Here is a 27892-nt window from a genome sequence, read left to right on the forward strand (position 1 = left end):
GATTTCTTTGAAATTAATCAATCACAGGACATTTCCGGTAAATACAACCTGGGATGCCTTCAAGGCAACTATTTGAGGAATCTATATTGCAGAGGAGGCCCTGAAGCGAAACAAAAACTAGTGGTGGAAATAGAACTTGAACAGGAGCTTCAACAAATAATGGGAAAAATGAAATCAAATAAAGGCCCCACCACCCAGAAGGCGTATTGAATCATAAAGGGCAAATTGAATCTATTTCAGGCTAAGAAAGCAGAAAAATCTCTTCTATACTTACGCCAGATAGATTATATTATAGCAAATCGGTCTGACCATTTACTGGCAAGACAACTTCATCAATAAACGGCGTTGCAGAACTATACAATCGATCCAACTACCGGCGGGAAATACTGTAACAGAAACCCCACAAATCATATAACAGTTTCATACTTTCTACTCAGATCTCTATTATTCTGATGTTCCAGATGAACATTTGCAGGAGAGGTATTTAGAAAAGGTCGTCATCCCCCGCATATCGGTGAGATCGGCTATCTCTCAAAAAAGATATAACATCAGAAGAGGTAGCTAGGGTTATAAACTCTCTGCCTCTTAACAAATCTCCAGGCCCGGATGGCTTCCCCGTGATGTTTTTTAAAACATACCGAGAAGTATTAATACGGAACTTGTTAATCTCTACAACACATTTATAAAATCTGACAGTATAACCTCAACAATGGAGGAAGCAAAGATAGTGTTGTTTCCTAAGCCAGGCAAGGATCCTAGGAGATGTGAATCATACCGCACAATTGCTCTTATAAATTTGGACCAAAAATATATAGTAAATTGTTAGCTAAATGGATGGCAGACTTACTCCCCAAGATTATACACTCAGATCAATCAGGCTTTATACAAAATCGACAAACCCACAACAAAATCAGGCGCGACCGGGGGATTTTGGATCTACATCAATCTCGAAATAGACCAGGTCACGGGACTGAGACAGTTTGGGACGACATCCTGAAGGCGGCCAATGAGACTGAAATCAACATGCTAGTCATGCTGGACCTCTAGGCTGCCTTTGATACAGTAGAATTATGAGAAGTTTCCAATGAGTCACTGCAATGGTTCACCTCCTTCTTAAACAACCGATCTCAGAAAGTTAAATTGGGTACCTTTATCTCCAATTGACTCTAGTCAAATATGGAGTGCCCCAGTGCTTTCTTAGCCCCAGTGTTCGTCATTGTCACCGTTGTTGAACAACATTTACATTCGCCCCTGCTGTATATCTTCTCAGAATTTGGATTACTATATCATTCCTATGTTGATGACTCGCATATTTATGTGCAGCTAATCTAATCTATGGAAGCTACACAAAGTGTATTAGCATGTGCCAGTAAAATAAAACGCTGGATGGTAGCCAACAAGCTCCAGCTAAATCCAAATAAAACGGAGATCATTTGGTTTGTACCCAAGAAAAACTGGCTAAAACCTTAACATATTTTCCCTGCCTAGAACTATTGGAGGAGTCTACATCATTTGCCACAAAGGTAAAGAACCTCAGATGTATTTGGCAGGCAAACCTAAGCTGTAATTTGCAGGTTAACGATAAAGTAAAATCTGTATATTACCAACTTAGACTGGTAAAACCCTTGCTACCATTGATTTCACCTAAAGATCGCCTTTTGGTTGTCTGTGCCCTGGTAATTCTAGGCTAGGCTATTGTAACGCCCTTCTAATGGGCATCCGAAAGAAGCAAATCCAGCGATGGCAGGTTGCGGAGAATTCAGACGTTAGGCTGATTATTTTCACTACCATGCCGCTCATACATCCGGAGGAATCTTCACTGGTTGCCTATATAACAGAGGGTGTTGTTTAAGACCCTTTGTTTCATTTTTAAGTGCTCCCACGGGACTGCCCGAGATATCTTGTCTCAAAAATCTCTGTTTATCACCAGGAACACTGTCTTCGATCATCACAACAACAGTTACTGGTGGTTCCCTCATCAAGTTCTGTGACTTGCATTGACAGATGTTTTTCCTGTGGATTGCCAACAGCTTGGAATTCTCTACCCTATGATCTCTGGAAAATTGAGTCTCTTTTAGAATTCAGGAAAAAACTACAAACTTATCTTTTCAATTAAATGTGCAGCTAATGCTGACTTTTTGGTCTTTTCTGTTACTCCACCTGCACCCAGATATAATTTTTGCCTGGTTCCTTTGTTGATATGCGCTCTATAAATGCTAAATACATACACACACAGATCCCTCCTGAGTGTAGAACCAAATCCCTAAAATAAAATGCAATCATTAGTCTTAACCCTTCCCACTACTGTTTTCATGTAATGCACGTGCATGACTAAAGTGCGTTTTTGTACACTACTTTAAAAACCAGATCCTTCTCAAATTTGCATAGAGTAAGGTGCAATCCAAACACCAAAACCTTCTTGAATTTAAAGTGCCTGTGCTTTAGAGTAAAGTGCAATTATTTTTCCAACCCTCCATTCCCTATTATTTAAATACGTAATTCAATGAGTCCCGCTGCATTAAGCAGTTTAATCACACTACATGTCATACCAGTGACCTCGCCGCTTTTGACTCTATTATAACATTCCAAGATGTCTATGTACTGAAAGTCCTGCACGTACATAGCCCACAGCTCTTTTTGCAATGGTCGCAGGATTTCATATTTAATGATTACATGAAATCTTGTTTGAAGAACAACTGGTCTCTTACAGCAGCCACGCTCCCCTGCAGACATGTTATTAGGGAAGCGCTCAACCTGCGATCTCCGCAGTAATATTAGTTAATTAACAGTCAGACTACAGGAGATACCGGTGATTGAGACAACTCTGTTGTATGCAAATGGATTCTCTTTCAATTGATACAGTCGCCTGAACATGAGAACATAATTTCTGGAGTCCTGGGCCCACAGTTTAACAGCTGAGATAGCTACGAGTACAGAAGGGGTGTTATGAGTGGGGCAAAGTGAGGCACCCACCTTTATCCTGAAGAAGGCTGGAGCTATCGGAGAGCCGTAGCGCTAAGGCTTGTTTTAGCCCGGCTGAAACAAGTGTCAACGACTATTGGGTTCTTTAGCAATAGACACACAAATTAGAGAAACCGAGTGTAAGGGAATGTGTCAGTGGTTTTGTTATTGTGAATTGCTGCAGAATAAATTGTCTAGAGGAGCTTAGTTTATAAACAAAGTATCAAAAAGAATGTTATTAAACTTGATACAACATTTGTAAAGATGAGTTAATCATGACTTAATCAGCACTTAAATTCTTATTTACTTATTTACATTGCAGGAGAACTAACCATTAAGAACATACCAATTAATACAATTGACAATAAATCATTCACTCATTCATCCACATTCAGCTCCATTCATCCAACAGTTCACTTATAAAATTCTACCCAAATACAATAAGTATGTGGTAGGACCTACTACTGGTCACAGTTAATAAACTCATTTTGTAAAGTGCATTGAGTGTACAGGACCACTAAAATTGTAACATATGTGGTCTACTAATGGAGTGGATCAATTAGATGTAAACTACGATCACATCCCCAATTTCTCAACCAGTTTCGACATGTGAAGGTAGCTTAACCAATGTCTGCATCAGGAAAAAACACTTGCAGCAAAGGATAAGTTGTTACAATGCAAGGTGGCAGGACAAAATGGAAGCCTCAGGATAATGTCGCCAAAAAAAACAGAAGTCAACAAGGCTACATTAGGAATGGTAGACTCGCCATATAGCAATTAAAGGGCGGAAGATGTAACGCGTCCCAAATCTGATGCACGAGCAGGAAATCTTTAACCGCATACTCGAAGTGGCAGTGAATATTTTTTTTTAATTTACAGCTTTTTCTGCACGAGCAGCTGCAACGTTATGCGAGTACTGTTTTTATTATTCTACAGTTAGGGACCATTGTCAGTGGGGTGGGTGGGACTGGGGCTGGATTGTTGGTGGGGTGGGCGGGATTGGGCCATCTGGGGAGCTATTTTGGTGGTCTGGGCCACAATTGCAGGGTCAGGCCACAAATTGCCCCGCATGCAAGCATAACACTGGTGTTTCCCTGGGAGCGGCTGTCTCCCATGTGGGTTGACCGTCCGGAAGCCCAGGCTGCACCTCTGGCTGTGCTGCGTTACAGATGTCACCTCCGGGAGGAATGGGGATCCTGCCGGGGCTGCCCGGAACTGCCAATGGACCTGGGGATGGTCGACCCACATGGGAGACAAGGCGCACAAGGCCGGAGGCATCCCTTCCGACCATCCTGGAGTTCTGGCTGGCCTGCGTCACAGCTTTTCCCTCTGGGAAAGGACAGGGCCCTGCCAGGGCTCCCTGGAACTGTCGCTGCACTTAGGGATGGTCAATCCACATGGGAGACAGCCGCCCAACTGTGGGGCCATAACCCCCCCCCCCCCCGACTATCCTGGAGATCTGGCGGGCCTGCGGTACAGCTTCTCCCTCTGAGAAAAGATGGGGAATCTGCCGGAGCTCCCTGGAAGTACTGCTGTGATTGGAGATGGTAGACCCACATGGAAGATGGGTGCGCAAGGCCGAGGACATCACCTCCAACTGTTCTGGAGTTCTGACTGGGCTGCGTTACAGATTTTCTCCTTCGGGGAGGTATTGGCACACTGCCAGGACTCCCTGTTGGGGAAAAGCTGTAATGCAGGCCAGCAAGAACTCCAGGGTGGTTGGAGGTGATGTCCCCGGCCGTGAGCATCTGTTTCCCGTGTGGGTGTACCGTCACCAAGCACAGCGGCAGCGCCAGGGAGCCCCTGCAGGGTCCCCTTCCCTCCTCGGGGGGAAATTCTGTAACGCAGCCCAGCCTGCACTCCAGGATGGGCTGGGGTGATGTCCCTGGCCTTGGTGGGCTGTCTCCCATATGGGGCGACCATCCCCAAGTGCAGCAGCAGTAACAGAGAGCCCCGGCAGGGTCCCCATCTCTTCCCCAAGGGAGATTCTGTAATGCAGCTGAGCCAGAACTCCGGGATTTGTCTGGGGTGATGTCCCCGGCCTTGGGTGGCTGTCTCCCATGTGGGTCGACCGTCCCAATTCCAGCAGGGTGCCCATTCTTTCCCGGAGGGAAAGGCTGTGACGCAGCCCAGCCTGAGCTCCAGGCTGGGCTTGGGGATGGTCAACCCACATGAGAGACGGGTGCCCAAGGCCAGGGACATCACCCTCGATAATCCTGGAGGTCTGGCTGGGATGCATTACAGAATTTACTTCTGGGAAGGGAGGCAGACCCTGCCGGGGCTCCGTGGGACTGCCGCTGCACTTGGGGATGGTCAACCCACATGGGAGACGGGTGCCCAAGGCAAGGTACATGATCCCCAACCATCCTGGTATTCTGACTGGGCTGCGTTACAGCATCTCCCGCCGGGAAAGGACGGGGAATGTCCCGGCCTCCCGGGAACCGCTGCTGGGCTTTGTGATGGTCAAACCACATGTGAGACAGCTGCCCAAGGCCAGGTACATCACCCCCGACCATCCTGGAGTGCTGGCTGGGCTGCGTTACAGAATTGTCCTCTGGGGATGGAAGGGGACCCTGCCGGGGCTCCCTGGGGCTGCCGCTGTGCTTGTGGACGGTACACCCACATGGGAAACGGATGCCCAAGGGCAGGGACATCACCTCCTACCGTTCTGGCTGCCCTGTGTTCTAGCTTTTCCCCACCATGGAGTCCCGGGACTGTGCCAATACCTCCCAGAAGGGAAAAGCTGTAACGCAGCCCAGCCAGAACTCCAGGACGGTTGGAGATGATGTCCCCGGCCGTGGACATCCGTTTCCCATGTGGGTGTACCATCCACAAGCACAGCGGCAGCTCCAGGGAGCCCCGGCAGCATCCCCACCCCTTCTTTGAGGGAAATTCTGTAATGCAGCCAAGCGAGAGCTCCAGGATTTGTCGGGAGTGAAGTCCCTGGCCTTGGGTGGCTGTCTCCCATGTGGGTCAACCGTCCCCACGTCCAGTGGCAGTACCTGCAGGGTCCCCATTCTTCCCCGGAGGGAAAGGCTGTAACGCAGCCCAGCCAGAGCTCCAGGGTGGGCTCGGGTATGGTCGACCCACATGAGAGACGGGTGCCCAAGACCAGGGACATCACCTTCGACCATCCTGGAGGTCTGGCTGTGACGCGTTACAGAATTTACCTGCAGGTCTCCATGGAACTGCTGCTGCATCAGGGGATGGTCGCCCCAAATGAGAGACAGCCCACCAAGGCCAGGGACATTACCCCCGACTATCCTGGAGCTCTAGCTGGCCTGCGTTGCAGCTTCTCCCTCTGGGGACCTGGCTTGGGCTCCCTGGGACTTCAGTAGAACTTGTGGACGGTCAGCACTTTTTCTTTTCCACCCAGGTAGGTGCACCCACACATGTGAGGTACTTTTTTTCGTTTGGACACCTGTGGGAACGCGGGAAGGTAGGACATGTGGTGTTGATGGTGTATTTCCTTGGGTGGGCAGAGGGAAATATCTGAACATTTTGATTTTTTATGTCGCCAAATTTAAGATTTTGCCCGGGCTTGTGGGTAATAAATTGTGGGGCGATTTCCGCAAGTCAAACCTCTGGATTCCCACGGGTGTCTTCCCCAGGCTCAAATCCGTAGGTTGTCCACAAGAGCAAAATTCCTCACCATCTGCTCCGCCAAAAGACTTGGGGTACCACTGGTTTAGCCTTTTGCCTTTGCACCCAGGTAAGTGCACCCACACATGTGAGGTACCGTTTTTGTCGGGACACCTGTGGGAATGCGGGAAGGTAAGACATTTTTTGTGTTCGCATGGTTTTCATAACGTTTTCGACCATTTGCTGCTGCACTTTGTCACACAACCCTTTCATTTCCCAAATGTGACCTAAATTTAGTCGCTGCTTTAGGCACTATATGCTTTTGTAACCTGCACAAGTCACCTACCCTTCAAACGGTCTGCCTGTGCTCTTTCAAAAAATATATGCGTGCCCTTCCTCACCACAATTGTTTTGTTTACTTACACAGGCTCTAAGCATAAAAAAAACCTGTGCACCATGGCTCAGTTTTTGGCTTTTGGTATTGCTTGTTTTGTGAAACATTACAAATAATGTGTGATTTCCTAACTGGCGGAGTCGGGGGGGGGGGGGGGGGGGGAATGTAGCGGAGCATTGCTTCTCTCAATATTCACAGAAGCCATTGCCTTACCAGGCCAACCACATACCTTTTTTTTTCTGTACTTTTCCCAATAGTTCCCCAAACTATGGAATTTTTCCCTACATAGTTGTTGCCTGACCTGCACAAATCACCCCTTCCTAAACTGCAATTTTGTCTACTCTTCAGAAATGTATGCCTTTCTGTCCTCTCATTCAGCTTTCTTACCCTTTTCTTCCATTCCGTCCACGCATGTCCTATTGGAACAAAAGGCCAAATCGCCTACCTCTCACAAAACGGCTGGTAACCATATCAAAATATTTTTCCACTCAACCTGTTCTTGAAAGCCTGGAAAATGGTAAAAATCAACACAGCAAACCATTTGTTCCTAGCTCTTACAAGGAAAAAAAACACAGGCTTCTTTGTACATAATTTTATTGGCATTTTCTGAAAAGATCCAAAGATTTCTCCCTTTTTGGTTATTTTCTCTCCCCCGCCTGTCCCCCCCGCCCCCCACAGCAAACTGGGATTCCTTGGTGGTGTTACGACTGCCTACATGTGGGGGAAAAAAGGGGCCACATTTGGCCGAGATATCGCATGTAACAAAAAAGTTACAAGGGATTGAATGGCGACATACCAAAATCACCAAAAAAGGCCTTGGCACTGGGGGGGAAACCCATGGCAGTTAAAGGGTTAATAAAGCTCTTACTTGAGTTCTGTTGTCTGTCATCTCATGATACCATACCTGTCTCACAGTGGCTGGTTTCTGACCCTACCCAGTTCTCTTTGGTTCTTCCTTTTAACTCCAGCCCCAGACTTACCAAAATAAAAGTCAAAATAAAATTTGTTTACTTCTGTTAATGGTCCTGAATAAGAGGTGGCTCAGGGCCCCCAGGAAAAATTGTCCAATTATTTTCCAAAACTATCATGCTGATACATATTCTTACTTTTCCTTGCTCCTCGATGGAGGTCTCTTGTTCTGGTGAATGAAATCCATTACTCAGTTTGTCACTTATAGTTCTGTTTAAACTATCTCCCACTTCCAATCTCCAGCCGCGCACCTGTCTGCTTGCGGCGAGGCGGCATGGGGATGGTGGCGTATCTTCTGGGTGCAGTGGAACCACAAGTCTGACTTCCTCACAGTCGTGGTTCCTCCGGCAGGTCGGGTACTGGTGTCTCCACCTCTCGCCTGAGCTGGCAGCATTCCTCAGGCTCTCCACCCACCATGCCTCAACGTGGCCCTGCCTCCACGTGACCGTGAGGTCCTTCCTCTGTGCTCCAACGCAGATGGCTGTTCTCCAGCCACAAATTTTCTCTGCCCCTGCCTACTTGTGCCCTAAACCTTTTTAGTTCCTTGTTGCTGTGAGAGAGAAAACTGTATTGGTGCTGGGCTTTAGGGTAAGGGTGTGGCACAGAGTTTGAGGTGCTCAGAATTAGCAGGTTTGAGGTGCTCCCATGTAAGATCTTCCGGTGAGCGGTCTCTGGGAGGTCTTTATAATCTCCTCAAATTGAGGGTGATCCGGCTAGAAAATAGGGCTTTTTTTTGTCACACATTAGGAACAGGTCATTGCTGGTGCTTACAGACAGCCCAGACTGGGCAACAGAGTGGGTTTACTTGGGTTTACTTCAGATGTGCAGAAATGGCATGCTCCTGTAAAATCCTCTGAGCATACTGCCTCTTGCAGGAAGCCTGGAGTTTTCGTCATCCCTCTGTGTGACATTTGAACCTGGATGTCTTCAAAGGATGAAAAATGTACATTTTTCAGACGGTATGATGGAAGTTCTGTAGTGCATCTATTCAAGTGGTTGGCATAATTTCTCTGATTGGTGAAACGACAAGGGCAACGAGCCGTTACTATGCCCTTTCAGTTTGTTGTCCTGAACCACTTCTGCTTTTAAGAGGATCCCTGGGAAAGGGTCGTATTTTGTTGTTCCTGGTGTTATTCAGTTTCTGAAGGGTCAGGACATTTATCACCATCTCCATTTTGAGACTACTCAGTGGCACCTGATTTTTATATTTTCTTTCCTGAAGTTGACACTTTTTGAGCCTTGGCATTCTTGTCTATTGTGTCTCTGATTCTGGTTCTGGAATGTGCTTTACTAGTGCCCTTAGATTGGGAAGTGGTATTTCTGAGCTTCAGCCTCTGTCTATTTCACTTCACTTGTCTTTTGTAAAAAGAAACTAACCTCAAGGCTATGTTCCTCCACTCTCAAGGTGTTGCTTGAGTTCCCAGCCCTTAACCGTTCCAAGACAGTGTAGCGGTCACAAAGGATTGACCCTAAGCTGGCTTCAAGCTTTTCTTTTTTTTAACAATATCTTTATTGAGTTTTATATTTGAAAAACAATATGGTACCATAACCACAGCAAAATCAGTATTCCTCCAAACCCCCCTTACCATCTCCCCCTTCAGTGCCGGTGAGAACAGATACAGTCCTCCTCACAGTGTGTCCAATTGCATGTTCCATATGCAGCGTTCGGTCACTCCTGACCCAAGTCCTCATCCCGAAACCATACCCGCAACGTTCTAGGCCTATAGCAAACTATGTCCAAACACGGGCAAAGGCGACTAAGCAAGATGGCTGCTCTTACCTGAGCTCCTTTGCGGCTCTGATAAATCCGGTAGATCATCCTGACATTGGCCACAAATAGTTGGGAAACCTCGGAGGAGTAAGGCTGTGTCAACGCTTCTGGCGTGGAGGCTCTGGGAGGCGCAGTGAGGTGGAAATCACTGGCGAAAGGCAGACTCCGTTGGGAGACCAGCGGGGACGGAGGGAACCAGTACAATGCCTGATCACTGCGGGACAAACCAGAAAGGTGCCTGGAGTTTCTTGTGAATATTGGTGTCACTGCCTGAGGAAACGCTGCACCAGATCGATATCCGGATTGCAGACTGGGAGTCGGCTGGCAGAGGAATCATCAGGATGTAGGCCGCAGCACTGTAGCTCCCGGCTCGGTAATCCTGTGTCATCCGAATTTCAGAGCCACGCCTCTACATAGGAGGCAGGGAGCTACAGATTCGGCAAGACTCTGCTGTTAGCAATCCGAATGTAAATGTGACTCCATAAGTAGCTGAGGACCGAGGTGGTTGCTGTGGCGAGCTCTGCAGCCTGAGCCCGCTGTACGGGCCCTTAACCCCCTATACGTTACCAGCTTGACCCAAACTCGTTGAGCCGGTGTCAGAACCTCCCGGTGGCAGACTATGAAAGGGCATCTGATAAGTTTCTGCCGAGCGCCCTCCAACATGGCGGATGCACCAGCTACACAGTGACATGACGACCCGTCCCGGATGGCGAGCGCCCCCCTGCACACTTTCTATTGTGAGCCTGCAATCCCTTTGCCATCAGCCAAGTATATAATCACTTGTCCTGTGGTGGATTCCATGTTCTCTTTTCTTCTGAAGAGCCTGAGTGAGTGATCTGCTAACGGGCTGAGTGGGAGCCCCAAGGAGCTGAGGTTTGTGTATCCCCCCCACCCAGCCCTGAGATGTGTTACCCCTGGTGAGGCAGTAGGTGAGGGGGATTGCTCTGCAGTGGTCTGCGGAACAGGGTAAGTGCTTGTCATGGTGACTCTCCTTGCCATGCTGAGGGTCTGCTCCCCGTGGAGTTCACCTGCTCTGTGCGTGCCCCTTGCGGACAATGGACTGAGGTCTGCATTACGGCCCTGTGACACAATCTCCTGGGTCAACCTGTCATCATACGCCGCCTCAGAGACTTGACAGCCACAAACTCCGCTCCGGCTCCCACCCTGGACTGCAATCTCTTGCAACCCCCCTGCTCCGATACCTGTGTGACGTGCATCTGATTAGTCTTCGCCTGCCTTGCTAGTAGGCCTCCTGGTGAGTTCCTTGTGCAGTCCCTCTGTCTGTTTCTCTCCCCCTGCCTCCATTGGGCTCTCCATCTCCCCTATTTATTCTTACTGCTTCTTTATCACCTCTCCTACCTCTCACGAAGCCAGGAAGGAAAGGGTTTAAGAAAGCGCTCCTGGTTTCCAACACAGGCCTGCCCATCGCTGACGCTTACGTCAGGTTATCGCCTGCTCCCCTGACCTATGGATTCCCCATATGGGCTCTATCCTCTCCCCTTTCTCTTCTTTGCCAGTTAATGGGAGATGGGAAGTACTCTTGGCACACTTCTCATCCTCTAGGTGTATCATTGTCTATCAGAATGGCACTGTCATGGCCAGGGCTCGCAGCCCAACCACCTCCTCCTCCTCTTCCTCCTTGATAGGCATCTTCCAGCTCTCATCAACTTCGTTCCTTCTCCTGCCATTCCTCTTTCTACCACCTCTCTGATCCTGTTGCCACCGCCGACGGGTGTACCACATCCCTGTATCCCTCGCCGGAAAACTTTAAAAGGTGGCAACCAGTTTCACATAGCTACTCTCAATGTTTGTTCTGCTGTTAAATACTCCTCTGATATCTGTCTCCTTCTTGAAGGCTTTGACCTTGAGGTTCTCGCCCTCACTAAGATGTGGTTCAATGCCAGCTCTGTCACTGCTCTTGACACTCTTCTTCCTGAGGGTTGCAAAATCCTGTCCAAGCCCAGGCCCAACCTGTCTGAAGGTGGATTTGCCCTGATATTCCCAGAATGGGTCCCTGCTACTATTATACCCACTCAACTCTGTTCTTCCTTTGAATGCCTCGTCTGCAGGCTTGGTTTCTCTCCTACCCTCTTGCTTACTCTCACCACCATCTACAGGCCTCCTGGCCCAGTCTCCATCTTCCTTTCTGAATGGGCTAACCTCATCTCATCTCATCTCTCTTGACCTCTACCTGCAAGCTTCTCCTTGGGGACTTCAACATTCATCTTGGCTCTTCTGATGCGGCCACTGTACTCTTCCGAGACCTCAGTGACTCTTTCCCTCACCATCCTTCCTTTTGGTCTGGCCCACTCCGCTGGACACACCTTAGATGCGCTAATCTCTGCAGTCTTCCGTAACCCTTCCACGACACTTCTCTCCTGGTCTGACCATGCTCCCCTCTCTGCTGGAGCTCCCCGGCTAAGCCTCGGCCGGCACTGCCAGTCTCCTCCTCTATCGTTTGACCAACGAAGTGAGTGTCAGCTGATGCTTTTGCCGCCACTTTCCTCCCCCCTCCGACCCCTTCTGTTGACTCCCACTAACACAGCCCTAACTAACCTTCACCTCTCCATCTCCAACACCCTTGCCCCCGCCATGAGGATCCATATGAAGCCTACCTTCAAGCGCAACAGCTGGTATGATTCTGACCTAGCCTCTCTTAAACGTAAGTGCAGAGTTGCTGAACGGTAATGACAAACTGACAAACTGGCATGTTGCCTGCTTCAAAGGCAAAACCGTCTCTCCATTTGCTCCAAGAAAAGGGCCCACATCCAAGCCTGCATCTCTGCAAACACCAACAATATCGCTGAACTGGTTCAAAATCTGCAAGGTATTCGCCAATCCTAATGCAGTCTTGACTTCTCCTCTTCCATCCAGGCTCTCTCTACTGCATTAGCCTCCCATTTCACAACCAAAACCCGGGCCATCCTGTTCTCACTCTCCTCTACACCCCTCCATATTCCCCCACCTGCTCTCTGGCCTCCTTGGGCCCCCTCTCCTTGTCAGAGATGCTCAGGTCCTAGGTGCAGGAGCGACCCAGTACCAACCACCCCCTCAATGGTTTCAGTGCCTGCAAGACAGAGCTTACACAGACCTCTTTAACCAGAGCGGGGAAGGAGGGTTAGGATCTCGATGAGTGGATAGGTAGAGGGATTTTAGGATAACCGGATTGAGGGTTGGGAAGAGGTTATGGATGGGACTGGGGATTTTAGGGTAAACGATGTCTGCACACTTTCCTCAAACTGGCTGATGGAACTGCCGTAACACCTTTACATGTAAAGGTGTTGTCGCCGTCACCTCACCCTTAGAACAAACATGAAGGTGCTCCTTTGAGCACTACAGCAGCATACCAGTATTAGCAACAAACAATTGTTGACATTAGCCCATTTACATTTTCATGAACACAGTCGCATGCACTAGCACACTTAGCTTTTGCTTGGTCTTCGAAGTCCTGTCCTGCAAAGGCTGTCAAGTCCTGTGCCACGTCCTTGCAGTCCGACATTCAGGTTCGAATCAGGTTCAAACTAAAAGAAAACAAAGGACAAGCATTAGCGTATGTCTTACGTTCTGCTGGTCTCACACTCTCTCACAAACTCTCTCAACACGCCTTAAGCGTTTTATTATAAATATTCCACGAATCTTAGGGTGTGCTGCCGCACTTGGCTTATCTAGCCCCAAGTTTACAATTTGCCCCTAAACACGGTCTTCCCTCAGACCGGGTGTCAAAACGCGGCCTTTCCTCAGACCGGGTTCCCCAAGCTAGTGCTCCTTCATCTCACGCGCCCTTCCGGCGTTTTCCCATGAGACGAATGCACGTGAACCCATGCACACTTCCTTCCTTCACTTAGCAAATATCCGCCCACTTAGCTTTTACGTGATGCGCAGGGGCTCTGGGAGGGGTCGGGATATGCCCCCTGCGCTTCCCCAAGGATCCCAGACTCTGCCTGGGCTGAGCGGCACTTATCTTGTGTCAGCGAGGGGCCGGATCGTTGTTCCTGTGGCTCTAGGCCTCTCGCGTATGGATTCCGGGGAGCTGTTGGGCTTACGTCCTCTCTCCTCGGCGTCTCGAGCACAAGCCCCGTGCCTCAGGGCTTGCGCATGGGCATTCGCGAGCCACACCCAGCGCGGCTTCCCATTGGCTCCCGAACCCGCGAAGCATGCTGGGGATTGTAGTCCTGGCGAGTCAAACGCTGGGATTTGTAGTTTGCAGCCGCATTTTGTCTGCAGAAAGGGCATAGCAGCCCTTTAAAGTACAGTACCCTTCTGGAAATGGGCTTCTTCAAGGTCCCTGGCCCCACAACTCCAATAGTACCTGGCCTTAGGCCAACCCTACTCCTGACACTCCTCCTCCTCCAGCTCCTCCTCCACACTCTCCTCCTTCTCGCCCATAGCACCGGATGAGGTCTCTAAAGCTGTCTGCTCTATGAAAGTCTCCTCCAAACAGGTGCTTCCCCTGCTCTTCCAGATCCATCAAGGAGAACATCTCTCTTGCTCCTGCCTTGGCTGATTTCTGCAATCACTCCTTTGCCACTGGTTCCTTCACACTATCCCTGAAGCACTCCCTTGTGCACCCTCTACTAAAAAAGCTGTATACTGACCTCTCCTGCCCCGCTAACTATCACCCTATTTCCACCACCCCCTTCCTGGGGAAACTTGTGGAGAAGTTGCTGGTCATCTCCCTACAGACACACCATACTGAATCTGTTGGCTATCTCCATGACCACCAGCATGGCTTCAGAGCATCCAGAGACACGGACACTGCTCTCCTGAATAACCGTGAAGACCTGCTCTCTTAATGTTGATTCCAACTCTTCTCATCCTCCCTGATTTGTCCTCTGCTTGGTCAATCATTCCATCCTCACAATGTGACTCTCTGATTCCATTGGTATTACGGGCCTGGCCCTGGATTGGTTGACATCCTTCCTATCTAATCGACCTTCCCAGGTGCAACTGGGCCCTTTCCTCTCCTCCACCACACTCTCTACCGGCGGAATCCCTCAGGGCTCTATCCTTTCACTGTGGCTGTTCAACATCTAACTTGCCCCTCTGGCCCACTTGATCTCCTCCTTCTCTCCTCATTTCCAGTGTTATGCTGATGACACACAGTTCTCTTTCAAGTTTCCCTCCTCTGGTGCACAGCTAATGATCTCCATTTTAAGGCCAGTAACATCCTTCTCATTGGGAATCATGCTCTCTGCTGCCCTCCCACTCTCTGGCCACTCTCCTTGAGTCCCCTCCCCTCACCATCTTGTAAGGCTAAAAACCTTGGTGTCATCTTTGACTCCTCTCTCTCCTTCTCCCCTCACATCACATACCTTGCCAAGAAGACCCATTTTCAGCTTCACCTCCTCGGAGGCATTCTCCCCTTTCTTACATTTCCTCAGAAACTCAATATCTCCAGAGCTCTGGTTCTCTCTAGGATGAACTACTGCAAAAGCCTCTTGCTCAATCTGTCTTTTTTCTCTCTTCGCCCCCTTCAACTAATCCAGAATCGGACTGAGAGACATATCCTTGGCCTCAAGCTCAAGGACCACATCTCTCCAGCCCTAAAATCTCCCCACTGGCCTCCCGGTGGCTGCAAGGATCAAATTCAAGACCCTCTGCATCATCCACAAGGCTTTCTGGGTGCTGGGGCCCACTAAATCCAATTCTCTCTCCTTAATTACCTCTGTGCTAGAGCCCTTCAGTCATCTAAATTCAACTTTCTACACATCAGATGTTTTTCCAAGCAGAGAGTTGAAGATCTCTCTCTCTCTTTGGCAGCTGCCTCCCTCTGGATGGGCCTTGCTGCTCCTCTCAGACTTGAGTCGGACCTCCTTTTCAAGGCCCTGCTCTTCTGTACTTCCTTCCCTCTCTGCCTCCTTTCCTAATGCTCCCATCTGGTCGGCCTGGTCCCCTATGAGTCTTAAAGGGCACCAGGCCCTCCTTGATCAGTCGTTACCAGCACCTCCCCAATTCAGCACTGCCCTTTCGGGCCTCCTTCCCGGACTAGCCTGGTGGGTTGGGCACCCCTCCCGAGTCTGGTCCACCCCCTGCCTTCACACTTAGCTGGTGATCACGCCCTGGCACTTATCCCCCTCCCCCCACACACCTCTGGTATTCCCCCAGCCCTTGCCTAGCCCCTGCGGCCTTTCTTCCTTCTTCCCCTCCCCCCTGTTGCATTTTATGCCTTCTTCCTTTACCGTCACTTACCCCAGCCCTGCACTTCCTGTTACTGCACTTGCACCATCGAATGTCACAAGGCCTAGTAGGACCGTTATTGTTGTTTATCTCCCTTGTCTCTCCACCCGACCCTCCTGCCTGCACCCCTTCCAGCACCACTTGTTAGCTCCCGGTTTAAACTTCTGTATTTTCATTGAGGTAAGATACCATCTCTGGAGAACCCTGAGCTGCAATACTCGCTGTGTGCAGATGGACCCTTTCCATGTAATCAGGTACACCACTTCCCACTCTTCAGACGTAAGGGTCCTCCCAATTTTGTTTCCCACTGGGGCTTGAATGGCCACGCCTCATCGGGCCAGGGGTTGGGCAGTTACCCCACCAGTTTCACTATAAGCCCTTTCATCTCGTGTGCTTCCAAAAGAGTTCTCTCCAGGGCTGAGGCGGGAGTAGGCGGGGGAGGGGGTGTGTTGCCCCTGCCTTAGTAGTCGGGTGTTGAAGCCAATGTCGCAGCTGGTGGTGGCAGAATATTTCCCCCTCCCGTATCCCAAAGGAGACCTTACAGTCCATAAATGATTTAATGCTCTTCCCTTGTCATGTCACCTATCTTCTACAACCCCCCACCTCCCACTTGTCAAACCCCCTATCCCTGAGGGCGGGCGTAAAATCTTTATTCCCATGAATGGGTGTTCAGGTAGAGGGGGGATGTTATTTGACTACTCCTTTTGGAGAACATGACCCATGCTTCCATCATGCCTCTAGAGATCCCATTTAGGTACACTGGCTTGGCCCTTTGAGTTATCGGCAACCAGGGCTATTTCTATAAGTGCTCCCCGTCTATGGCTTGTTCTATGAAGAACCAATGCTTTTCTGATTAAGGGTTGAAGCCAGTCTGCCAGAACTCGAACCTGTGCTGCTAAATAGTTTAACATGTCTAAACCCCCCCTCCCCCTTGTCTTCAGGAGCTACAATTATTTTATGATCGAACCGCGCCTTCTTCCCCCCACCCCCCAAATGAACTTGGAGATTGTCCTCTGCAGAGCACATTGTAACCCCTCTCCCCCTGACCCCCCCCCCACTGCCCCGGCATTTGTTAGTGGTACGTTCTGGAAGAGATAAAGGATTCTCAGGAGGATATTCATTTTAATAACATCTAATAACATCTAGTCTCCCCAACTACAAGATTACTCCATCGATCTAAATCCTTCTGGCTTCCCACCTCTCCTAGTGATATTGATACCCAGATACTGCAGGGTCCCCTTCACATGCCTAAAATGGACTAGTTGCTGACTTTGCAAGAGGGTGTTTTGCGAGAGCCTGTTGTGTTCAAAAGTTCAGACTTAATAACATTAACCCTGAACCCAGACACCATCCCATAACGATCCTGTTCATCCATGACTGCCTTAAGGGAATTTGTTTTTTTTTTAATGAGAGGATGACATCCGCAAAGAGGCTAATTTTTATATGCCCCCCCTTGCTTACCGTAACTCCATTAAAGTACTCTGATTTCCTGATGTGCTCCATCAACAGGGCAAACAGAATGGGGGACAGTGGGCACCTTGTCTCTTGCCTCTACTCTGTGAGATGCAGTCTGCGAGTACCCCATATATAGGTTTTGTACACACAGACTTAAGTGGAGCTTACTGACTCAGACTATCCTTAGTTTGTTTATGTAGGGAAATCCCACCATATTATAGGGCAAGTTAGGCCTTGTACCATCGTGACATTTGAGTTAATAAAGATCTTTTGTTTTAACTTGGAATCTGTTGTCTGTCTTGCTTCATGATGCCTGTGTCTGTGGTGGGAAGGCCAGGAGAAGTCCTTCCACATCAAGTTGCTAGGATTAAGGGCAGTTTGTCTGGAATTGCGATCCTTCTTACCACCAATCAGAGGTTTGACTGCCCAAGTCCTCAAGCATAACATCATCACCATGCCCTACAATAACAAGATGAGCTATGAGCGATCTCTCACACTGTGCTGGGAGGCCATAGTTTTTGGTTTTGGATGATTGAGAACAAAGTGACAGTGACTGCGTCACCTTGTATACAGTCTGACCACTCAGTAGATCCTCTGAGTATTTGCTCATAGTTCTCCCACGAGTAGTAGATGAATCGGGAGATTATGGAGCAGATCATTGTGTGGTGCTTCCCCAGTTGGGCTTGTTTGGTTACAGCCTGAAAACAAATTGTGAGATCTTTTGTTCCTGGAAGTTCCCTATAGGGGGAGGCTTCCTGGGCTATGTGTTTTCTCCATGCCTGCTGATTCCTTTAATGCTGAAGATCTTGATCACTCCGGACTGGGCATAGAGGGCCTGGTACCTTGTCACACTGTACATGATGCTATGCCCAACTCAGAGGATCCCCCATGGGAGCACCGGAGACCCAAAGTGAAAGCCAAGGCAGGCAGAAACACAACGCAGTTGTGTTTACATGCCGTGGTGTTTCTGCCTAAATCTGATTTCCCATTTGGGGCTCTCGGGCTCCCCACGGGGGGCCCCGAGAGCCCCAAATGGGAAATGCTAAATGCTGCAGTGTTTCTGCCTAAATCTGCTTTCCCATTTGGGGCTCTAGGGCTCCCCGTGGGGGAAACTTTTTTTTCTAAGTTTTCCTAGGGCTCCTACAAAAAGAAAAGCTAGTGCTTATTTAAAAAAATAAATAAATAGCACTTACCGAGATGCAGCTGCAGCTTTTCTGCCTGTAGTCTCCGGTCCGCGTCCTCTGAGTCCCGGCACCAATGAAGGAAAAGCCACCCAGTGGTAGCTTTTGTTTACTACAGCTGGCTGGCTTTTCCTTCCTTAGTGCCGCAAAAGCCAGCACAGACGGGCAGCCATTTCACAAAATGGATGCGCCCATGTGCTTCCTTTTTCAATTTTTGAGCTTGAATTGCTCAAATTTTACATAGGGACTTCGAAAAAAAAAAACGCCAATCATTTTTTTTTTTTATGTTGCCTATCTATTTTTGAAATAAACATTTTTGGGCGAACCATTCCTTTAAACCTGATGATTTCTTTCTTGTAAAAAGAAAAGAAAAATCTTCATTTAACTGTTTGTTTCCAGAGTATAAAAAGAAATACATTTTTGGGGTTATTTTGTACATTTCTACAGGCTGTTTGTAAAAATGCATGTTAAATTATGCCCAAACGAATAGTAATTATCATTGGATAATATGTATGTGAGAGAGCATATAATCAGTCTCTGTGCGTGATATTAAAGCTGATAAAATAGACCAAAGGTCTTTATTGATTAGAATAATTTTTATTTCATCATGTTCAAAATGAGATATAACACCCTTAGCTTTACATAGCCTACATTTTAATAACTGAATAGATTTCAAAAGTTGATGTAGAAAGGTAGAGCTTGCACTGTGAAGGCATCATGAAGTAAGACATAGACAACCGACTTAAAGTTCAAACAAAAGTTATTTATCAACTTGATGGTTGATGGCCTAACTTGCCCTATACCAAGGTGGGATTTCCCTACCTGAATGAATTAAGGACAGTCTGAGTCAAAGAGTTCAACTTAAAAGTCTGTCAAAACCTATCCTTGCCCTCACAAGTAAAGCTAATAAGTGTGTAGGGATGTCAAGGTTAAAAGAAAGTGTTCAGCTCAAGGTTCTGAGCTTCGTCCAGCTCACAGCTTTCTTCCAGCTCCCCTTCCCCAAGCATAAGAAAGTTCCATGAAAAAGTCAGTTTACCTTTTTCCAGTGTAAGGCGATAAAGTTCAGAACCAATCCTTGGGGAATCCCCAAGTTTCAAATAACACAATCCAAAACAAAAGGGCCTGGAGACTCTGTTCCCAAGACAACAAGTGTGATCCCTCAGGTCTCAGGGTTCCCTTCCCCAAGACGTCAACTTTGCCACATACACTTGCTTTAGCCTTTCAAAAGGTCTTAACAAAATGCCAGGTCAACCTGACCCTCGTTCTGGCTTACTTCACCAGTTCATTTGCAGTGGCTTCATTGGACTGTTTCACATTGTCCTTATCTTTCACCATTCAGTTCATTGCCCACTCAGATTGGGTCCCACAAGTCTTCTGGGAAAACAGCCGGCATCCTGTTTCTTTCTCCAGTCCCACCACGGGTGCCCCCTCACAAGTGTCTCCTGCTATTCTCCCAGACACAGGTCTCGCTTTTGCTTTCCCTGTCGCTCTCCTTCTCTCTCTTGCTGGGCTGGTCTCTTATACACCTGCAGCCCCTTGACAGGCTGCAGGTGTGCATGCTTCATTAGCCCTGCCTGACCATAATTGAAGGACATGCCTGACCCTCACATCTTTTTGCAGGCATAGTCCTCGTCCCATTACCAAAGTGGTGAAAAGGTGCAATCATCATCACTCTGAGTTGCCTCTTCTTAGTCCCAGTACTGTCAAGTGTCACATGTGGGAAAATGAAGGGTGCCGACTTATAATAGCCCATAAAGGTTGGGGGAGGGATAGGTTGGTTGTCAATTGGAAAAGGGATACCATATCTCGGGCACCCCACCACCAATCCTCTAGGATTCTCCACCCAGGTGATCCTCGCTTCTTGACCCCCAGGGTCGGGATCTAAGAGCAATGGCCTTTCCCTGGCCACCTGCGCAGAGGATCCAAGGGGAGTATGAGTGAGATCACCCTTGGGTTTCTCACAGCACTCAGTTTTGTCTTCTAAATAACACTTGGTAAGTAAATGTTGTTATATTACTTAAGTGTTGCCCAACGTTTTCCAAAAGGACTTCAGCATTTGGGACTTTTATAAAGTAGCTTAGTGTTTCTTATGAAATCTGTCCAGATTATTTTTTGTCACTGCCTAATCTATGCCTTAATATGTTTTTGTTTTAATCAGGAACTTGAACAGAGATTGGCAAATCAAAATGGATGGGTTCCTGAAGGTCAGATTTGCCGGGATCCGCCACAGGCTATACACTTTTCCAACCCATACTCTGAGGAAAGTGGAATAGTGGCTCCAGTACCGAATATGCTGCCTAATCTAAAATATGGAAATCCGTATGTGACTACTGAAATCAGAGGTAGGTATATCGACTGATCCAATTTGTCATTGTGTTGTCTTTCTGTTTCTGCTGGTCAGCAGATACATTAAACAAATGGAAATGCCATCAAAACCTCAAAATAAAGGGGAAAATGTTTGATTCCAGCAGTATAGAACTACCAACTTGGAAAAAGTTTCATCTAAAGTACAATTGTGTGGGTTTTGGCAGTAGTTTTCACGTGTATAATAATGTACTTGTCCATTAAGAGGCTTGCTATGCTTATCACACTCTAAATCTACTTTCACTGGAGGTGTGAGGCCTAGATGGCCAACTAGAATCAGCCTGAACAGAGCGCTGTGCAGCGCCAATAAGCTTTGTTTATATTTGCTACCCCATGGCACTTAGGAGAGATGTGTGCCCGTGGGGGCCCCCAGGATCTGCAGACACATTCTTGCTTTCTGAGGTGCCAAGTATTGAGCTGGGCAGCCCACCAGATCTGCTACACTCTTTTTGAGGGTGAGCCAAATGGTCTGCAAGTGTGGGTGGGTAGGCGCCGCTCCAGACTGCTGTCCCCCATCGGCGCTAACTTTGCATGGACAACTATTCGGCCGCTTGGCAATAGGCATGGGGACACAATGTTCCTGTGACGGCTCGGCCAAATGGGCTGGTGCAGGTGGGCGTCCTCCAAAGTGGCTGCCGGGGCACGCTTGTTTCCCTCCCAAAGCATACGTCTGCGATGTTGCAGCGTATGGGGACGGGTGGTGGCCGCCCGTGGTGATGCAAGACTGTGGCGTGTATATGAGTGACCAGCTTCGCTGTGCAGTCGTGCTGCGCTAGGCTTCCCTCTTTTTCCCCCAGGAGGAGGCTCACCTCATGTTAAAGAGTGCTTGCTGACTTTAGTTGTGCCAACTCTGTTTCCATGCTCATGTGCCTGTTGTTTCTTCTCAGGCTGCTTGCATAACTTAGAGCGGTTGTGGTGTTCGGTGAGTGGTGGCACAGCACATGTGGGCGGATGCCTAGTGCTGGAAAGAAGACAAGGCAGGGTTTGATTCAAGGTCCAAGGAGCCATATAGCTGAGCTCTTTGTCCCACACAATGGGAGGATTGCCGTCAGTCCAGAGCAGGGTGTTTGCTCTTTGGACGCTCCCACAGAGTGAGGCATGTTATTCTGACTTGAACAACGTATTTCGAAATTGGATGAGTGCACTGCGCGGATGGCCCAGAATCAGTAGGCTGGTGAGAGTGTTGATGTCGCAGGCAAGGCTCTGCAAGTTAGAAGACAGAACTCGGAGGAGCAAAGTGCTCTTGGTGGGCACTGAACAAGGAAATCGGTAATCTTACTGCACTATATTTGAAAGAAGATGCACTCCCAGATCTGCAGATTGACTGAGCACACAGTTCTCCCGCGCCTTGTTCACGAACGGGATGCTATTGCAGGTGATCATGATTAAGCTTCTCATATATGAAGACCAGTTTAAGTTGTTAACTGCAGCACAGAAACATGGGGCTATGCAATATAACCAAACTAAGATCTCCTTTTACACAGATTTCAGCATGGAAACCTAGAAGAAGTGGAAATAATTTGCAGAAGTCAAGGAATTGCAGTGAAGTAAAAATGTTCTGCATGCCCTTTTTCAGCCAGTGAGGGTACATACATATCGAAGTGAAAAGAGAGTAACCATTTTTCAACAATCTGGCTGCAGCTGTTGACAATTTTGAAACATTGAGTTGACTGTGTATGGTTATCTACTATTTCATCGAAAGCAGCACCACTCTTTTGAGCACTCGGTACAAACTAACTTCATCCCTTTCCTTTGCACAGCAGACTGGTGTCTGGACCTTGGCCCGCCCTAGCTTTGTTGCCTCCTACTCGTTAGTTCCCTACCTTCGAAATGGAATAGGCATGTGTTTGGCCCTTGCCATTAGTTGGGGGAAATTTCACTAGGAAGGAGTTTATTGTTGTAGTACTCCAGTTTCGGATACAGGGATGCATGGTTGGAGTTTGGAGGATTTACGGGTGAGAGTTTGTACTTACGCATTTGTATTATTCTTGGGGAGGGGGGTTCAGCAACTTAGATGTGGTGGGATCTGACTTTCTCATGCCTGATTAATGCAATATATGTTTTAGTTAAGTGGACAATAATGTTTTTTTACTGTCATGGAATTATACAGGTATAATTGGGGAATTGAACAGAGCAGTAATTATGTACTATACCTGTTCTAGAAATGCCTCCGCTAAAAAAACGCACTTCTCCTTGGGCGATCATAGGAAATGAAGTTTCTAATGGTGATAGTCGATTGTTTAGTTCCTTAAGTCTTCTGCCAGGGAATTCCTGATTTCTGTGGGTGCCTCGACTCCTCTGTTGGCTGAAAGCATAATTACGGACCCTCCAGGCCATTATGTGGGAGTTGTGGTCTCGCTATTCATCAAACTGACACTATTATTCTGTTCGTATGCAGCCAGTGTGTACGACTTTAAAAAAAAGTGTTTTACATACTTGTATATATAATTAAGCAATTTGCAGAACATGTACTGATCTTGGGGAAATATTTTAATTTTATATTGGATGGTTGCTTAGATACATCAAGGAACAGTGGGCAAGATCTGGGTAGAGCCTCTATGGCTCTACTGCAGCACATGAAAGACCTTTGTCCGAAGTGTGGTAATTCCATCATTTGGGTGACAGGAGTTACTCGTTTTACACCCCAGCCCACAACTCTTACAGCAGAATATTTGTTTGTCAGATTGGCTATTTTGCATCATTTTTCCAAAGCCAATTACTTGGCTTGCACACTATAAGAACACTCCCCTTTCATCATATGTTTCTGATGGGCGAGATCCATCCCTCTCCTACCCATGTGGATGCCCCCTGCACAGGCGTTATTGAACACTGCTGCCGCACAGATACTTGGAAGCTAAATCAGTTTGTTTTTGCAACTAATGAGGAGACTGTGGAGGAGCAGTCTGCTTTGTGTGATTCCTATAAGCTAACTGTGGGAGCTGTATTGCTGCCTCTTGTGCGGTGAGGCCATCCTGCACAAATAACGTTTTGACAGAGAAACTGGGTAAAGCAATTGGAAAGGGATATTGTAGGTAATGCTGTACTGGGTGGGCAATTAACAACTAAGCGTAAAAGATATTCGGTAATCAGGATTTCAAAGTTTATTCGCCTAGACAAAATGAAGTGGATAAGGCGGCCAGGCCTCTAGTCTGGCGTGTTGAGAAAGGGATGGTATCCAATTTTGTCCTACAAATAGAGGAAGGTAATGATGTGCTAATACAGGATCTGGATGGTGTTGATCAGGTGTTTGTCATTGTACTATCAGCTGCTCTCTTCTCAACAGGTCAAGGTTGATCCTGAATATGTGATGGAGTGTTGGGTAAAACAGCAAATCCAACATTGAAAGAAGCAGGAGTGGCACTGCTGGGGGCTCTGATATAGAGTTCTTATATTGAATGGGCTGTCGGTAAGCTAAATAGTGGCAGGACCGTGGGCAGTGATGCCCTGCTAGTGCAATTGTATCACATGTATATTACAATAAGGCCTTTTAGAAAGGATACCTACCATAGTGTATCAAGGAAGCTCTGGTGGTACTATTCTCCAGCATGGGGTGTGGCATGGATTCACATGCTCATGAATATTCCCCGTTGTCAGGCTGGGAATCTCGGTAAAAGAAAAAATCAGTTTCAGTTTCATTTCTGAACTGTCTTTCTCCTAATAATCAATCACTGGTCTCTGGGTCATACTGCCCCCAGCCAATGACTGCCCTCTACGTAAGCCCCTCCTCAGGCAGCCATCTTCAGATTTTTACCGCACGTTCAAGTGTTGGGAGTCGTCGTGCTTAGCTCTCAAGCTTTTACTGCGTGTTGCGTTTTTTCAGAGTTTACTCTCATTTTTCGGTCAAATTCGAGCCTCAAGCTCCACCCATTCATCTTCCGATTAACGGGGACCGGTTTTGGAATTTTCTACGTCCCTCAAGGGCGATTTTTCATCAAATCTCACTTCTTGGAGGTTTCCGGAAGATCTTTGAGGCCTACCCCGCGTGGTCATGGCTTAGGGCAAAGGAGACTCGACGCCAGTTGGATCCAAGCTGTTCAGAAACTGCCCAGGATGTGGACTACAGAACGTCTTCAAGACGGATGAGCACTCTCGGTGTCTCTACTGCCTCTACTCCGACAAGTCCCACGTGGAGGAGAACTGTGCGTTCAGCAAGAACATGTCCATGAAGGACCGTCGGAAACGACTTGTTGACTGGCTGGAGGCGAAGAGCCGAGCAGCAGGTGAGAAGAAGTCATCTGAGCGGTCTTCTAAGACCTTTGAGGGCGCTCCGGTGACGGGGCCCAACAGAAGGCAAAGCACTGCGAGTCCGCGGGCACTGGGAGCGTCGTAGGTTCGGGTTCATCGGCTGCCATGGCCCGGTGCAATGTCACCGACGCCGTCAACCACAAGCCAACTCTCCGGCTCGGTGAAAAGAAAGTCGGAGAACCCGGGTAAGCTTCGGGAGAAGCCCCGGTCCATCCTGGCAGAGAAAGCCAAGGGGGAGTGAAGCGTTGACCCTCCCCCCACGGTGAAGGCCTCAGACCCGCCTAAGGTCGTGAAGGCCTAGATTCACCCCGCTAAGGACTTGATTGAGGGAGTCGTGGCGTCCCGGGTGAAGCCCGCTGAGGCGACCCCAGTTGAGAGGGCCTCCAGGCCTAGAGTTTCCCTGCCATCCCGGAGGGAATCGTCTTTCCAAACGATCGAAAAGACCCCCATGAAGCCCCAAACTGAGAAGGAAGGGGGGCGAGGTAGTCCTAGCGGACTCAGATACCTCCTCCGAGGACGAGCTATCTCTCATGAAGGCTGCCCTGGACAAGAAGTTCGAGGAGGCCAGGGCCGGCGGGAAGGACCCAGATGAGGCGGACGTAGAGAGCGAGGGTGGAGCCGGCGAGGAGCGGCAGGTTGAAGAGGAACCGCAGGAGCCTCGACCGACATTCCCGTCTCAACCGAGACCTGCACTGCCCGACAGGTCGGAAGACATCTGGCTGGCACAGCACACCTTGTGCACGGAAATAAGGACAAGGCTGCCCTTACCGCCGGCGGACGATGCAGCGGCACCTGGACCGTCGGGGAGCCCTCCAGGCAAGCGGAGGTGAATACACCCCCCCTCCACCTTTCCATCTTTCACCCCCATCCCCTCCTCCGCGGGATGAGACGTAGACGGCGACGATGGGGACGGACAACAGTGGAGACGACGGAACGGATCTCCCATCGCCCCCTCCCCGGGCTACCCTTCCCGACGAAATTGGCTCGTTTAACGCCATGATCGCCAGGGCCTCAGAGCTCTTCCAACTATGTCCCGTGGAGCAGAAGGAGATTTCCTATATCAACGTAGGGAGGCCAAGAGGAAGACCGTACACTCGGTCCCGCTGTTGACCGACATCTGGGACGAGGGACTGTCCCTTCTGAAGAACCCGTCCACGGCCCCTGCACCCCTGCAAAGAGAGACCGAGAAGAAGTACCAGGTCCCAGATTCCTCCCCTATGTGCATCAGGGCGCAGCCATCACCGGACTCGGTAGTCTCCACTGCGGCCAAGAAGAAATCAGCAGGGGCGACGGCATAGACTTCCACTTCCCTGCCGGATGGCAAGGGGGAAGGAGGACGCCATGGGATGTCTGGTCATCTCGTCGGCAGCAACAACTATTAAGGCACACAACGCTCTCCCTATCGTGGCCCGCTATGATAGGGAGCTGTGGTTTAAAATCGCACCCTTCCTGTACTTCCTCCCGGACGACAAGAGAGCGGAGGGCCGCAAAATCCTGCAGGAGGGCGTGGTGGCTTTGGATCACGCCATCACAGTAGCCACGGACATCGCCGACACTGGGTTTCGCCAGATGGGCAACAGCGTTTGCCTTCGCCAGCGCGGTTGGCTCAGGGCCACCGACTTCCGTCAGGACGTGCAGACCAGGGTACTGGACATGCCCTTTGACAGGAACAATCTGTTCGGCAAGGCAGTGGACTAATCACTGCAGGCCATCAAAGCGGACACTGAGACTGCCCTGCCCTGGGCACGCTGCATCAGCGACGGCTTTCCTTTCGGACCTCCGGAGGCAAGTCCCAAGGTCCCTCCAAATGATTCAGCAGCAGCTCTTAGTCATACCGCCAGGCGGCCCGTTTCTGGTCACAAGAAGCCTACAGAGGCCGCAACAAGGCCTTTGGACATCGTCGCCAAGGGGCTCAAGGGGTCAAGGCCTCGGTGAAGCAGGACGGAACCAACCGTGACGTCGGGCCCCCACCCAAGCACCCCGGTGGGAAGACGGCTGGTGAAATTAATCAACGTGTAGAAATCCATCTCCATCGACCGTTGGGTGCTGGATGCCCTGGCCCACCTGCACACTCTGGCGTTCCAAAGGAAGTGCCCACACTTTCCACCGGTGGCCAGGAAAGAAAAGCACATCCCACAACTACTTCTGGAGGTACGAGCGATGCTGGCAAAGGGCGTGATAGAACTCATTCCGTAGAGGCTCCGGGGCTCCGGAGTATACTCGCAGTACTTCCTCGTCCGAAAGAAGACCGGGCGGCTGGCGGCCTATCCTGGACCTCTGCCGCCTCAACAGGTACATAAAATCCCAAAAATTCCGGATAGTCACCCTTCAGCACGTGCTGGGACAGCTGGAAGAAGGGGACTTCCTGTCGTCGCTGGACCTGGAGGATGCATACTTCTACATCCACATACACAAAGGACATCGAAGGTTTCTACGCTTCGTGGTCCAGGGGCAGCACTACCAGTTCAAGGCACTGCCCTTCGGTTTGAATTTGGTGCCAAGGGTCTTCACCAAGTGCTTGGCATCGGTGGCGGCGCGGCTGCGCCTGCAGGGGATCCACGTCTACCCCTATCTGGACGATTGGCGCATCCGAGCGAAGTCAAGGGAGCTCGCCGTCCACCACACAGCAAGGACCGTCCGCCTGCTCACGGAACTGGGATTCTCGATCAACCTTGCAAATTCCTGTTTGGTGCCATCGCAGGACGCCCTATTCCTAGGGGCCAGGCTCAACACGGTGGAGCGGCTGGCTGCACCATCTGAGGAGAGGATAAGGGGCACCCTGGGCAAGGTACA

General features: G+C 49.2%; 1 protein-coding gene across 1 annotated transcript in view; it reads left to right on the top strand.

Moving 5' to 3' along the window:
- Positions 1 to 27892, top strand: part of TAX1BP1 (Tax1 binding protein 1) — a 1378509-nt gene that overhangs the window by 1033248 nt on the left and 317369 nt on the right. The window contains exon 15 of the mRNA XM_069648239.1: positions 20649 to 20832. Coding sequence (XP_069504340.1) covers positions 20649 to 20832 — 184 coding nt within the window. The remainder of the gene's footprint in view (positions 1 to 20648; positions 20833 to 27892) is intronic.

The sequence above is a fragment of the Ambystoma mexicanum genome, chromosome 2q (genome assembly GCF_040938575.1).
Source record: "Ambystoma mexicanum isolate Mex_15411 chromosome 2q, UKY_AmexF1_1, whole genome shotgun sequence".
Classification (NCBI taxonomy): domain Eukaryota; kingdom Metazoa; phylum Chordata; class Amphibia; order Caudata; family Ambystomatidae; genus Ambystoma; species Ambystoma mexicanum.